This window comes from Numida meleagris, chromosome 4 (genome assembly GCF_002078875.1).
Source record: "Numida meleagris isolate 19003 breed g44 Domestic line chromosome 4, NumMel1.0, whole genome shotgun sequence".
Classification (NCBI taxonomy): domain Eukaryota; kingdom Metazoa; phylum Chordata; class Aves; order Galliformes; family Numididae; genus Numida; species Numida meleagris.
Genome location: NC_034412.1, coordinates 74,970,802 through 74,984,684, shown reverse-complemented (window position 1 = coordinate 74,984,684; position 13,883 = coordinate 74,970,802). Strand labels below are relative to the sequence as shown.

Genomic DNA, 13,883 nt, shown 5'->3' with positions numbered 1-13,883 from the left:
GGCGGAAGGCTCCATGGCACTGCTATTGACTTTGAACAGCCATCATATATTTTTCCCTCCCCTCAATTTAGAACAAGAAAAGAAATAACTTCCCAGTTCCATGGACCAGTAACAGTTGAGACAATCATTTTATGCAGCTAAATTTATTCTCAGAACAGATTACATTTAAATGTGTAGAAGTGGACAACAGCAGGGAAAATTGCCCTTGTCAGCATCAATTGGGTGCTCTATGCAAGACTGAGCTCTGCTAATAAACAGTGGGTGTATGTCCAAATAAATCCAACCTACTTTTGCTGACTGTGCAGCACAAGTTTTTAGCAATGTATGAATTAACTTGCCTAATGAAGGAATAATGGCATTAAAGGCTGAACCCACATAAGCTGCTGAAATAAAAAAGCACTGTTTAGCACGGGTGCTTTACTAACAATTTTACAGCCCTAGTAAAATAATAATCTATGAAATACTTGATAAAATTAAAAAAAAAAAAAAAACAAAAACCCAAAGGGATGCAGAACTCTTAGGAAATGACACAGACCCAGCATAAGCTGTCAGACACTCCACAGCTTTTCTTCTTGTCACAGAAGGGCATGTTACCTCAATAGGCACAGGTGTCTCCACGCACAATGTTTACCACATTTCACTGTGAGTGGGTTCTATGCCTCTTCCATGCAATTTTTGTTATTTCTATTCAAAGTCCCCATAGGCTGTCTCTGTAGCCTTCTACTCCCACACCCCTTTTCTCCCCTTCAAGTGAAACAAACAGTAAGTGTCTTAAAGAAAACCTACAGCCAGCACTGTGGATTTCCAAAGAAAGGCTTTTATCTCTCATTTTCAATCATGAATATAAATCTCCTTGCTTCTGCAAGGGAGCACATTAATGACGTGACTGATGCGTGATACTTACCTCTAGTTTACTACTTGCATTGAAAAAAATAAGAAATTAGCTTCGCTTTACATGATTTTTCTACAGACTTCAATAAAAATGTGACTACAAATAATTACAAAGTTGCCTTTTTAAGGCAACCTATAGTATACAGAGTAGAGAATGTTACAAGATCACGTCCAGTAAAGACAATACATCGACATAATAACGCAGGATATTTCAGTAAAAATAGAATAAATAAAATAAAAATATTTCAAGCTGTATTTAACAGGTTAATTTAAAATATGGCATCAGACATACAAGGCGTAGTGAACACATGGCAGCCCGCTTACAGAATCGCTAGGTATTATAAAAAATGCATAGATAACTGAAGGGTTGCTATAACATCAAATAAAACAGTGGTAGTTATTCGGACACGCGTATGCCACACATACATTTTTGGCCATTGTAAAAGAGGATCTCATTATGTCGTTTGACAAAAGAATACAACGAGCTTTGCAATTTTAGGTGTTGATTCTGCAAACACCTGGGTGTATATTTAACATTTTAGAAACTCAGGAATACTACTGCAGCAAAAAGGCCAAATACATTCAGCCCATTAAGCACGCTACTTAAATATTTGCAAAATCAACAGCATTTTGGTAACAGACAAGAAATTCAGGGGACATACAGTTTTTCAAATACCTTTCTCTCTCTTTTCCCTCAGCCCTTCCTGCAGTTGCACATTTTGCCGGTGAAAACTCTGTGTTCAGAGCCTTGGCAACACAGATGTGTAAAGCCTCCTGACACAGGTTCTCACCTTTACACTGCTGTTTCCCAAGTGTTGGTTTGGTTTAAACATGGTCTGCGTCTCTCTTGGGGAAAAGCAGTACTGTGTGGATAAAACTGCTGAGCTTGATTACACTATTACTTGATTATATTATTACTGGAGTTTTTACTGTCAAAATATTTTTGGTATGTAAAACAAAGTTTGATTCAGTAGTCTTATGATGAATAAGGAAACATCCTTCAAATTCATGATCTCGCTTAATGACATATTGTGAGCCACCACATTTTATAGCAGTCACGAGAAGAAGTGATTTTTTTTTTTTTTTACACTGTTCCTGTCAGACTTAACTGGGATCAGTACTGGAAACTGGAGAAACAGGAATAAGCCAGTACACAAGCTGTCATCTCCATGCTTTGAAGTCTGGCTTCACAGTCAGTTTAAAGGTTGCGACTGCTGAAAGGGGAGGTGGTTTGCCTCCCCTCCCCTCTTGCTCTTCCTGTCATCTGCACAGCCACGTGGCCAGCTGGGTTAAATTCAGAGGCCTAGCTGATGTCTCTATTTCGGAGTTTACTCACGTTACGCAGATTGGACTTCTCCAACTGCACAAGCAATGGAGCTGGTCCAAAGGAGGCCACAGGAATGTGAGACTTGGGATGGGACAGAATTGCTTCACTGCCCTGGGTGCAGAAAATCTATTATGCAGAGGTTTGAGATCATAGAATCATAGAATCACCGAAGTTGGAAAAGACCTCTAAGATCATCCAGTCCAACCATCAACCTATCAACAATATTTCCCACTAAACCATGTCCCTCAGTATAACATCTAAATGTTTCTTGAACACAGTGGAGGATCAGCTCCTTAGAGGGTATTCTAGAGAGCTCCATTTAGAATACCGCAGCTGCATGGCTAGCCTTCCCTTACACTCGCTCATACATACAGACTGAATTTGTTTTAACAGATCTTCTATATTTTCAACACAGGCATTTCTTGAATCATCACTATTTCCCCTTGTATTTGTAAGGTGTTTTGCCCAGGTGTTGCTGTTGACTTTTTTAAATAAGAAAAAAATAATTATTTGTTCATAACAATCTTGTTTATAACAATCTCTGGCACAGTAAAGTAAAAAAAAAAGTTCTTGTAAAAACAATGTTGACAACGTTCTTTTAAAATTACAGCATGACCAAATTTGCAGACTTGGGAGAAAGATACAGTTTGGAACATATATATAAATGGAGGCAAAACATTTTTAACATTAGTTAAAAATATCTTTAATGTTCCTTTTCCAACATTTGTACCGATCTGCGGGTCTAAACAGAAGATGGCAAAGGGAGAAGGATGCGCAACTGCATTTGAAGATCAGCACAAGTCACAATATTAAAGGGGCATTACTGTGCCGACTTTGTCAGAATGTGCAGTCATGTGTGGATCAAGGCAATTACAGGAGACCTTTGGAGCAAAAGTAGTGAAATGAAGTTGCCCCGCTTGAAGCACCATCCTGTCAGAAAACAACTCTCATTATTTTGTCACAGACCATTAAAAGAATTGTCAATGAAATTTGTTAAAAATCAGAAACACAATTGTTCTTTTTGTGGCACATTAAGTATTTAGCAGCAAACTCTGAGGGGGGAGGTTGTGCAACCCGATGCTGAATTGAACATTTGATCAAACGCTCATATAGAAAACGTCTGTAACATTTTTGCTTCTGTGAGAGTTTTAAGACAGTAAAATTACTGACTAACTCTTTCCTGATTAGTATGAGCCCTATGTGGAACAAACCGTATTTTCAATGAATTAATGACAATTTGAGACGACATATTTAACATCCAACATGTGCATCTGTATGTTTAAAGATGAAAAGCTTCAGTGGATCACCCTGTACTCAATTACTGAAAACAATTCTGGATTTTTCAGCACTGGTTTGGTATCAAACAATTCCTCTCTACAACTGTAATGTACAAACAGAGATCAAATGACAGTGATTCACATGAATGTCAGGCAGACCAATGCTGACAAACAATTTAAAATTAACAGGTTAGTTCTGTAAAAAATAAAACTTGGTATTTAATCTACAGTAATTCAGTGGTAGCTGATCCTTGGAATCTACTCCAGTGTTGAGAACCAAAGTGCTGTAGGACTTTTAAGATTGGCTTGTGACAAATCCAGCTCCAGATGGTGAAACTATCAACTCAAGCATCATTCACTCCAAGGACCTTAGCATGAGTTCACTGGGAAGGACGTGGCCATATTCTTTCTTTGTGTGAGTTTAGGTAACGTTCATGTATTTACAATCAAGCAGACCTTCCATTGCTCAAGATGTAACTCACTGACAGCAAAAAAAATTATTCATGCTTCTTTTCATATCACACGATGGTGGCAAGAACAAGAGAACATGCTTGTCTAGCGTTGCTTTGATATGGATAAATTCTCTTAAGACAAAGCATCAGCAGTCTGGAATGGAAGGCCAAACATCGTCAGTTCATCTTCCTTAGTGTAGCTACTGTTATCCGCAGTTAAACGTTAGGAGAATCTTCTCTCTTATGCAGCTATGGCATGTCAGTGACTGGGCGCTTCTGTTTCAAAGTGTCAATGAGGGACAGCACTCCTCTCTTTACGTTGGTTGTGACTCTCCTGGTCACCGAATCTGCAGGTGGTGGGGGCGGCCGAACTTTCTGCGAAGGAGGCCTGGCCACTAAGCACTTCTGATACCGTAACTGCAACAAAGCAGAAGCATTCTGCAATCCTCACTGTAGCCATTACTTTCAGTGCATTTAAAATACATTTAAAATACTTTCTCATGAAATACAGTCAAACTTCCATTCTGACTGCGACAAACATCCCTGATGAAGTTCATCAGACATTGGTCTGTTAGCCTTTTAGCAGAAACTGTTCTTTAGCACATGACAGATACTAAATCATAGCAACAGCTCTTTGAAAATTGAAAAATAAGTTTTCTTCAACAAGGATTACTTTTCACTACATTGTCACTGGGTTACATACAAATGTTCTTCCAGCATTAGATAATTTCTGTAACTACAGAACAGATCTTACACACGTGTTGAGTTCACAGGTCAGATGCTAAAGGGGCATAGTTCACTAAATTGACATTTCAAGCTTATTTTTAATTTACTAAATACATCAGAATCCAAACTTCTAGTTTTATCTTTCTATATCTTGGGAAATAACTGCAAATTTGGAAATACATATATTGAGGTAGTGGAAAATCTAAGTACTATTAGATGTCATTTCAGGAAAGTCACTTACCATACAAGCAGCCTGAACAGCTTCTGATACATTGCCTGCATTTGGTTCACACCAAAACACATGGCACTCAAAATGCTGGTTTCCTGTATCCATAATGAAGGCAAATGTATGAACATCCTTGCCCACTCCCATAAAGGACAGAAACCGCACACGACATTCCACCATGATTTCCTCTTCATTCTAGTTATGAATAAAATGATTGTTCATTACTGTCAGATACTCCACGAAATTTTACTTTCAATGTTAGGTTGATTAAACAGAGAGAGAACACTGATGCAGTACTGTGAAATTCCTTCTTGCAATCTGTATGTACCTGGTGTGCAAAGGCCTGGGCTGGATCTTTCCTTCTAGGCTACCAGCAGAACACAAGCGCTTTGAGCCCTAGCACTGAGCATACTGTGCATTGCAGTGCTGCATGTTTAAAATGGGTATGGCAGTTTTGTGCAGAAATGCATGGCTGTTGTGACTTCTAAGGATAGTCGCCTATGACTGGTATGTAGAGATGCGGCTTTGGGACTTAATCAACAGATGCAGATGTGGAACATTCTTTTCAAGTTTCATTTTATTAATCTCTATGAAGAATGCTCTACAAAAGGACAGTGATGGGAAACACAAATTGTAGTCTTACTCTTAGCTTTCATAGAAAGAATAAAGAAATACAGGTTAGAACTTACAATTGCTTCTTAGGGCTTAACCTACAACATTTTAGGCTCAAGATTTCTAGAAAGGATAATACCGTGTTTGTTTTAAGCATCTAAAGGTTACTTATAAATTATAAGGACATGCTTAGAATGGTAAATAAAGCCCAAGCTGACACTAGTAACAGTCTTTATAAAACAGTTATACTCACAACCCTGCAAATAAATAAAATGCAAAATAAGCAAATGAAGTCCAGTAAAAGTGAACACTTTCTTCTAATGCTCATGCGTTCCTGGTTTTCAACACTTGTGTTAAACATGTTTTGAACACGACAGTCTGTCTTACTCTTTCACTGATGACCGTGACAGTAGCATCAGCAACATTCATGGTAACTGGCATCCAGTCTTCCTTGCTAGAGGAAGCCATCAGACTTTCAATAGCACTGTTCAGAGTATCCATTCCTAAAACAGAAGAAAATGTGTATGAGTAAACAATTTTATTTTCACATAGTAGTACACTGTAGTAAATTGTTTTGAACTCAGTAAAATGAATTTGATGATGGGTTTTGAAGTTGGTTTTCTTCATCTCCAGAAGCAAAACAGGTGCCTTTGGCATATTAAAAAAGGGATAGCATCTTGTTTAGCTGCCATACCATTTCAGTTCTCTAAGGCCCTCCTCATTAGTAACAGAGCTCATATTCAGAGAAAGCAGTAAAAAGAAAATGCTTTCTTATCAGCTCCCAAAGTACTCTGGTTGCACAACACGTATTTATTTGAAGTGCTGAATACTAGACGTTTTCATGTCTGGCTCTTATGACTCTGAAGTTCAGGAACTGCCCCCCTTCCAAAATCATGTGCTTACTTACACTTGGCTAGTCAGAATCCAGCCCTTAAGAGTTTATTCAAGTTCCCTCTGAAGTCGCAAATATTTAACACTTACCCACAGGTTTAGCTACAGGTAGCATTCCCAGGTACTGGACGTGGAATTTCTGCACCAGTTCTGTCTTTGGTGTTGGGAAATCTACTGCATGGGAACAAATACAGATTTCTATTTATTGCTACTCACAGCTTGGAAAAAGACTTTCATTTCATCAATAACCTAAAACAGTTTATCAAGTAATTATACTCTGAAGGTATTGTACTAATTAAAACAAATCTCCACTCCCTCTGACAAGACTAATGCCTAATAATTTCTAAGGGAATTAGAATGCAGCATCATTTAATTCTTCATCTACACTAAAAATAGGGTAACATTATACTACTAGCATATTAGAATATATATATCTATAAATGAATGTGCCTTTGAGACCTACAGACCTATTTTTCACTGCACAGCTATGTAAAATCTGGAATCTTTTTAATATCATCCATTTCAATATGTTCAACACAAGCTATGAGTAATCAATACTGCTGCCTGAGCAGAAAATTACACAAGTTGATGTATGGATTAGGAGTAAGGTAATCAGGATGAACTGCTGGATCTGAAAGCCCCTAGTTTCCTGTAAAGCTAACACACAGTACATTTGCTTTCCTGGAGAATTTTCAAAACAGTAGCTATTAAGTTTTGACTAATAAGGCATGCAAGGGCAACTTTCTTTTGCCATGCAGTAGTAGAGTGTGCAAAAGACCCTCAAGGTGGATGACAACCTACTTGCAACTTTTGCCTTGGAAGCTGCTAAAATTGGTGGTGAAACCTGAGAGGAGCAGTCCTACATGAATCCATGCGATTAACTAAAGCATATTCTGCTTGTAGGGCAAATTTGGCTGATTCGTGCAGTCTCAAGAAGTACTTTGATATGAACTAGACAATATACGCAAGTAGTCACAAGTAAGACAGACTGCGTTTACAAAATTTGTATTTTAAAATAAAAGACAAAACGTACAAGCTGACATAACTAAGCAGGACTGTGTTACTGTAAACAGTATCAAAACATAAAAACGTTTAATACAATACCACCTCACAGTCAGATGCAGTGGTTAAAAGACTCTCCAACCAACACGCTCCATCTTGGTCAAAAACAGCACCAGAAATAAAACATATCTAAAATAGCACCATCCCAAGGACATATAGTACCTTGCAGAGGAACATCAAGGGTGACGTTTGTCCTCTCTTGCATTGAACTGCAAGCCACAGCTTTAGCATTCTTCCGTTCAGCCATAATCTGAATAAGACAGCGATAATGCAGCATCTTTTTCAAAAATGTCATACAGTAGTAACTCCAAGTATAAATCTACTATTAGAACTCTAATTTCCAAAATTAGTCAGAAACCACATGACTAAACAAGTTATTCTTCATAAATAACTTCAGCTTGCCTATGGCTTATTCACCATTCTTTATCTACACATTGAAATTCAGAGATAATCAAGACTAGATGAAAGAAGAATGGAAGAATTAAAAAAACAGCCATTTTTATCAATAGAAAAAATGGGAGGAGTAATATAGCGAGAAACACAAATATTTAACACAGAGAGAAGTATGTCTATTATTCATGAACCTCTCTGATCTATCTTCTGCTGTGTGTCATTTTTTCTTTCATATTTATGTTTCTTCTGGCATTAAAAATTCCATGCAAAATGCAACATGTTCCTCCCTCAAAATACTAACAAAAGATGAAAACACTTCAAAACAACCACTTTGCATGATTATTCCCTACAAATACACGACTGAGAAGGGTCCTAGGGAAGTTAAGGGAGGCTTTTCAAAGCTAAAATATGAAACATTCTTATCTGCTTCTTTACACTGATGACTACTGATAGTAATTAAGCTATAGAGATAACTAGAGTTCCAGTAAACGACATTTGGTCTGAAGATACTTCTGGTAAATTTCTCTTTTTATTTTTTTTTTCCCCTTCTCCCTTCTCTTTTTTTTTTTTTTTGCTAGGTTTTGTATTTTGGAAGTATTATCTGTTACGGGGGCACATGGCAGTATTCCCACCTGAGAATGAAAAATGATACCCAGCAGCTTAGGGAGAAGTCCTGGCTCAGCAAAGAGGTCAAGCGTGGCAGACAGCAGATACCAGGTGCTTTGCTGAATCAGGACTGCATCTATTGCTGAATTACGAAGGAACAACGCTCTGCTCAACAGCACTATTCTATTTTATTCTCTGTTACTATTAGCTGTAGCTGTAAATGCTCAGTTGCTCTATGAGCCAATATTGCCAGGAGTTTCATGTCACAATTACATGACAGCTTTCCTGCCTTTCTGACAGCAGAAGTCAGATACCATGTGCATTTACTTGATCTTGTGCTTTTGTAGGGACATATTTTTCCCTGCTAGACTTGCTAGAAACATCTGTGCGAGCTGTGTTGGAGGAGGAAGATGAGACACCAGGCCCAGGCATCTCCAGTGAACCACCGCTGCAGTGACACTATCCAGTGCCATCCAGCACAGCCCCTGCCAGTCCCAGCCCCAACACCAGCCTGGGCAGCCCACCCGCCTTCCAGCAGTGCCAGACTGCCTCCTCTCGCTTTGCTGGCGTGAAACATCGCTAATTCAGTATGCACGTCTGCAGCATTGCAAAAAATGAAAAATGTTTAGACTACACAACTGGCTTCAGAAGGGAACTTGACATCCTTGACCTACATTTGCTAATGTGAAGACAAAATGTAAAAAGCAAACACACACAGGCATGTATAAATCAGGAAAATTGTGGAACTTGAGGGTTTAATAATGAGCTTTTCTAGAAGAGCTGTGACTCAGGAGGAGGGACAAGTTACAAGGGTGGGTTGCTCATGTTCTTCTGTCCCCGTGGTCTACTCTTCCTCTGGTACAATGACAGGTTTTAAGGATAACCAAAACGAGCAGCATATTTTAAAAAAGGTGAATGTGGCCTCAAATCCATAGCTCAATAAAAGATATAAAAATAGTTTCAATCACTCTGGCTTAAGTATCTCCCTACAAAGCCTTTCAAACGTTTTTTTCAGCTGTAAAAGATGTGCTGTCCCAGCAATACATGACATGACCGTACAGAGGACACTCAGGAACTGATCATGCAAGACAATCAAAACTAATAAGCAGGGAATGGTGGCAGATAAAGGTAAAATGACTGAAGAGAACAGTCATCTCCAGTATTACAGACAGTGCTGCTGCAGGAACTAAGATCCTTCTATCGTTTGCCAGCTTAACTCTCCCTCTTCTCCCTGATTTGTTTTAACTGGGCAGTATAACGTTATCATCTATTTTCATGTCTGTCCTGCTTGAAGAGTACCATTCAAACAAGGTCTAATTTATTTACAGAGTTGCACATGGCCATTTATCATTAATTGAAATAGTGTGTTCTTTTTCCATTTTCAACATACAACTTCTTTATTACTCAAGAAGACTCTCAGTCTGTATATACACTTCTCAATCAAAAGCAAGTTTCATCATCCTCAAATCTAAATGCTCATCCTCCCATTACTCCCATTCCTTTGTGTCCTTTACAAACTCTCTATATCACTTCTAGCTGCCGGAATAATAAAGCTAACAGTGTGAGGTCACTGACTGTGTGTATTATGCTGAGGGATCTCTCAACAGACTCGTGTACCTGACTTTACATCCACTTACCTTTGAGCAGATTTCATGTAAACTTGTGGCGATGGCTTTTGCTGGCGTGTCACATCGAAACACATGACATTTCAGAATTCTGGTATCTTTGTCTCTTGCCACATATGCAAAGTCTCTGCATAAACAAAATTAATTGACACATTAGAAGCAGTAATACCTACAGTCAGCCCTCCTTTAACATGTGTATGTTTCAGCTATTCGAGAATAAAGCACAAAGCAGATCTACAAATTTAATACATTGCATACCTCTGAAAAATATATAAGCTTTGATGATTAATCTAGATAATTAAACAGCTCATTACAATTTCCTAACACTGGCAATTTATTGAACTTAACGCCCGTAACTCCAAAAGCAATTGTAAATACATAGAAAAATACATACTTATTAAAGACAAAGGAGAGAGAGAATTACAGAATAAGACAAAAACCACAAGCAGTTTTTAAATGCTAAAAAAAATGAAAAGATGGCAAACGGTGGTCTAGGGAGAAAAAGAACACATTTTGAAGGACTATATAAAAGTGTTTAAAATATGCAGACAGTAATTAGAGATCTGGTTGCATAAGGGAGATGTGAACCTGCTGAGCTTTGCTCATTCTAATTAGCCTAAATATCTGACTTTATTTCTTCAAAAGTTAAACAAGGGTGCCCTACAAAAGAGATTTTTTGCACTGTCCCGACTAGTTGCCACAACAGAGTACAGCTTTCTAAAGGCAGCTTGATGCTTCCTTGTTCTCAGGCTGTTTAAGTGCTGAAGTTCTTCTGAAGTCAAAGCATAAACATGATGTAAAGAAAGCACCAGGGTTGGACACATTCTGTTTGGATATCGTGTTCAGGGTTGTCTCTGCTCTAAGAGCCTATCACTCTGTCCCTCTAGTGCTAATTTGCTTCATGACCCCCTGGGATACAGGCTTATGAACCCCTTCACAAAGGGGGAACCTGAGGCTGGCTCTGTAGCACAGGAAGGCATGCCAGGATGCCAGTGGCTGATTGAGAATTGGACTTCCAGCCCCACAGCAGACAGGAGCATTGTCCTGCAGTTCAATACCTTGCCTATATTTAGTTTGTCATTGCTAGGTTGTGTCAGTGGTGAATCCTCACAACAAAGGTGGTGGCTGCCCCCTGCCAGGGTAGAGCTCCTCCTCGGCTTTGCTCTGTCTGCACGTGTGACACAGGCACCCTACAGAGGGACAGTGCTGGAGGAATGACATAGGCATGTCTTAACCCAACGGCTCATGACTTGTGGCAAATCCCACAGCAATAACCCCAGAAGAGGCTGTCTATTATGTCTGGAGGTCTCCTAGCTCCAGCCTCACTCCCAAGTACCTCAGTCACAATCCACAAGAACCTTTCAGCACCTTCTTCCATTTTGCTGCACTGCAAGTTCACCGAGACACTGAGTATCCTGGGAACAGCTGAAGCATTTTTTCTACACATGTGAAGCCGTGCTTTAGAAGGGCTTCCTCCTGCCTGAACACTCAAAGTAAAATAGAGATTCCCAGCTGGAATTGCATGCAAAACAAACATGCTGGCTGTGACCTTAGGTGCAGGCTAGCAAGCAGCCTACTACACACACACTTCACTGCTGGATCAAGGCCTGTTCCTTTGGAGTGCATGGCTATTTATTACTATTTGTAAGCATTAACCTCAAATCAATAGTATTCCTTTGAGGATGTGTAAATGAATGATTTACAGGTTCTTTCACAAGATGAATAGGAGTATTACCCTGCATTGTTTTGCTGAGTTGCCTGCACTGTGCAGATCCCAGTTTAAATAAATAGAAACCCAGAGCCCCAGGAGCACTGTGCAGCATCAGGATGAGTTGGGACCATCCCCTGTGAGGGGCTGCACAGACACAGAGCATAACCTGCACCTCCTGGTAGCTTGAAAGCTATCAGCTAGAAACCTGTCATTAATGAAAAACAAGATGGGACAAAGCAAGTCATGGAGGTTTGGAAGACATACTGCATTGCCAGCCAAAACCAAGTTCTAGCAGCCTAAGAATGGCTGGCCTGACCTTCACTCAGTGGCAAAATGACAGAACTGGTAGCCAAAGCCTCCACATGCAGGTCACCTAGCACTCTCCACCACAAACGTCTTCATGCTCCTACTGCTTGCCCTGGCATTAGCCCAGGTATTTTCTCCACCCTCTGAAATCCCACTAAGCCTGAAGGAGCAGGAGAAACAGCCCTTCCCTGGGATGCTGTGTGTACCAAGCAGCCAGGAGGCCTCAGCCTCAGACTGTGGTGTCTGCTCCTGCTGCTACAGTAAATATTCCTGCGTTAACAGGACACGTGTATAAGCAAGGTGGTGTGAAATTACAGCGCAATTACAGCAGCAAATGAAACGCCAGCGAGCACATCAATCTTGACTACTGAGAGCTAATAAAGCCCGTGCAGTGGTGTTTCAGACACACACACACCAGTGCCTCACTTTAAGTACCTGAACAGCTTGAACAAAGTAAATCAGCTAATTATATATGGAAATTGTGAACATGCATAAACCTTTAGATGATTATCTGTAATCCTGCTGAGGCAGAGAAGGAAATCCAAGCTCCTCAAAACTGGTGGTAGTACATCACGCACAACCCTGCCAGCACCAGCTGTTTCCAAATCATCAATCAAAATTAGCAAGCACACCATCCTCTTCTGTTTTGACGGAGCACAAACAATACCTCTGATTCCCTTAATTCCTGAAGTCACCTACCTGCCACGCTCTGAGGAGCACCCCAGTGGGCAGGCTGGCAGCAGGGACCTGGTGCAGCCTGGCGTCTGGCATTGTGAGACACAGGGAGTTCAGAGCTCTCTGGGGGAAGCAGGACATGGCTTTGATCACTCCATAGTAACTGCTCCCAAAACCATGGCTAACAGAATAAAACTTGGGAGCAACGTTTTCCTACACAGGACCAGAAGGCAACAATTTATTTGTCCAAAGCCTTGAATACCAAGTAAACCCTAAGACTGCTCTCTGATGCCTCTTTCACTTCAGATCCCTTCTGGGTCGCTTACTTTGTAAACCTTCATTCTATGGCAGCTCACTTGAAGCTGATTAACATTTAAGTGAGATTTATGGGCAACCAGTCCCTTTGATAATGAAGAAGTGCTGAGTAACGTGCTTGCAATAGAAATTTATGGAAAAGGGCAAATACCTCACCATTCGCCTGCCTTCACGTCTTGCTGGGAAAACAAGGGAAAGAAGAAACTGAGAAGCCATTAAGAAACCCAGGGCAGGATACAAAGATAGCACAGAATGAATAGATCCCATCTCATCCAGCTGGAGTCTTGCCCTTCTCCACAGGATGTGGGCACATGTGAAATTTGCAAGATTTGAACCACAACTCCCAGTAAAATCCCCTTCATGTCAGCAGGGAGAGCAGCAAGACATTTAGTGGGAGAACAATGTATTTCATTTCTATATTCCTTAAAGTTCACAACACAAGCAGATCATTTCTGTTGGTATGGCATTACAGAGAAGGGGCACTGGGATTATTTATTAATCATTTGCACATGTAGTACCTCATCCACCAGTATCTTTTGGGACATGGAAACTAGGTGTAAATTAGTAGCCTGGAAAAAAGCCAGAAAACCAGAAAATAGGTGGAAAATGTATTTTGTTGCATAAGTGGGTAAGACTGGCTCTGCTGAATAGTTTAAAATACTACTGAGAGACATTTTAAAAAGCAATTAGAGATCTGCAAAGACAATGCAAGGTGCTGAGTGGAATGGAATTTCATTTTTATTTGCTCCTTTACCCTCCTTAATTGGCAAATGTCTACAGTAATTGAC

General features: G+C 39.9%; 1 protein-coding gene across 1 annotated transcript; it reads right to left on the bottom strand.

Moving 5' to 3' along the window:
• Positions 128-10,258, bottom strand: LOC110399165 (amyloid beta A4 precursor protein-binding family B member 2-like). The gene is made up of 6 exons (XM_021397424.1): positions 10,101-10,258; positions 7,627-7,714; positions 6,493-6,576; positions 5,899-6,014; positions 4,915-5,094; positions 128-4,364 (listed from the first exon to the last, which is right to left on the bottom strand). Exons 2-6 carry the CDS (start codon positions 7,709-7,711, stop codon positions 4,197-4,199), a joined length of 633 nt encoding a protein of 210 aa, XP_021253099.1. The 5' UTR covers positions 7,712-7,714; positions 10,101-10,258; the 3' UTR covers positions 128-4,196.

Excerpts from the sequence above, each read along its gene's own strand:
- LOC110399165 (XM_021397424.1), bottom strand. The coding sequence starts at position 7,711 with ATGGCTGAACGGAAGAATGCTAAAGCTGTGGCTTGCAGTTCAATGCAA. Across the intron at positions 6,577-7,626 it reads CCTTGATGTTCCTCTGCAAG|TAGATTTCCCAACACCAAAG; the intron begins GTACTATATGTC and ends GTTCCCATGCAG. Across the intron at positions 4,365-4,914 it reads CTGTTCAGGCTGCTTGTATG|TTACGGTATCAGAAGTGCTT; the intron begins GTAAGTGACTTT and ends GCTTTGTTGCAG.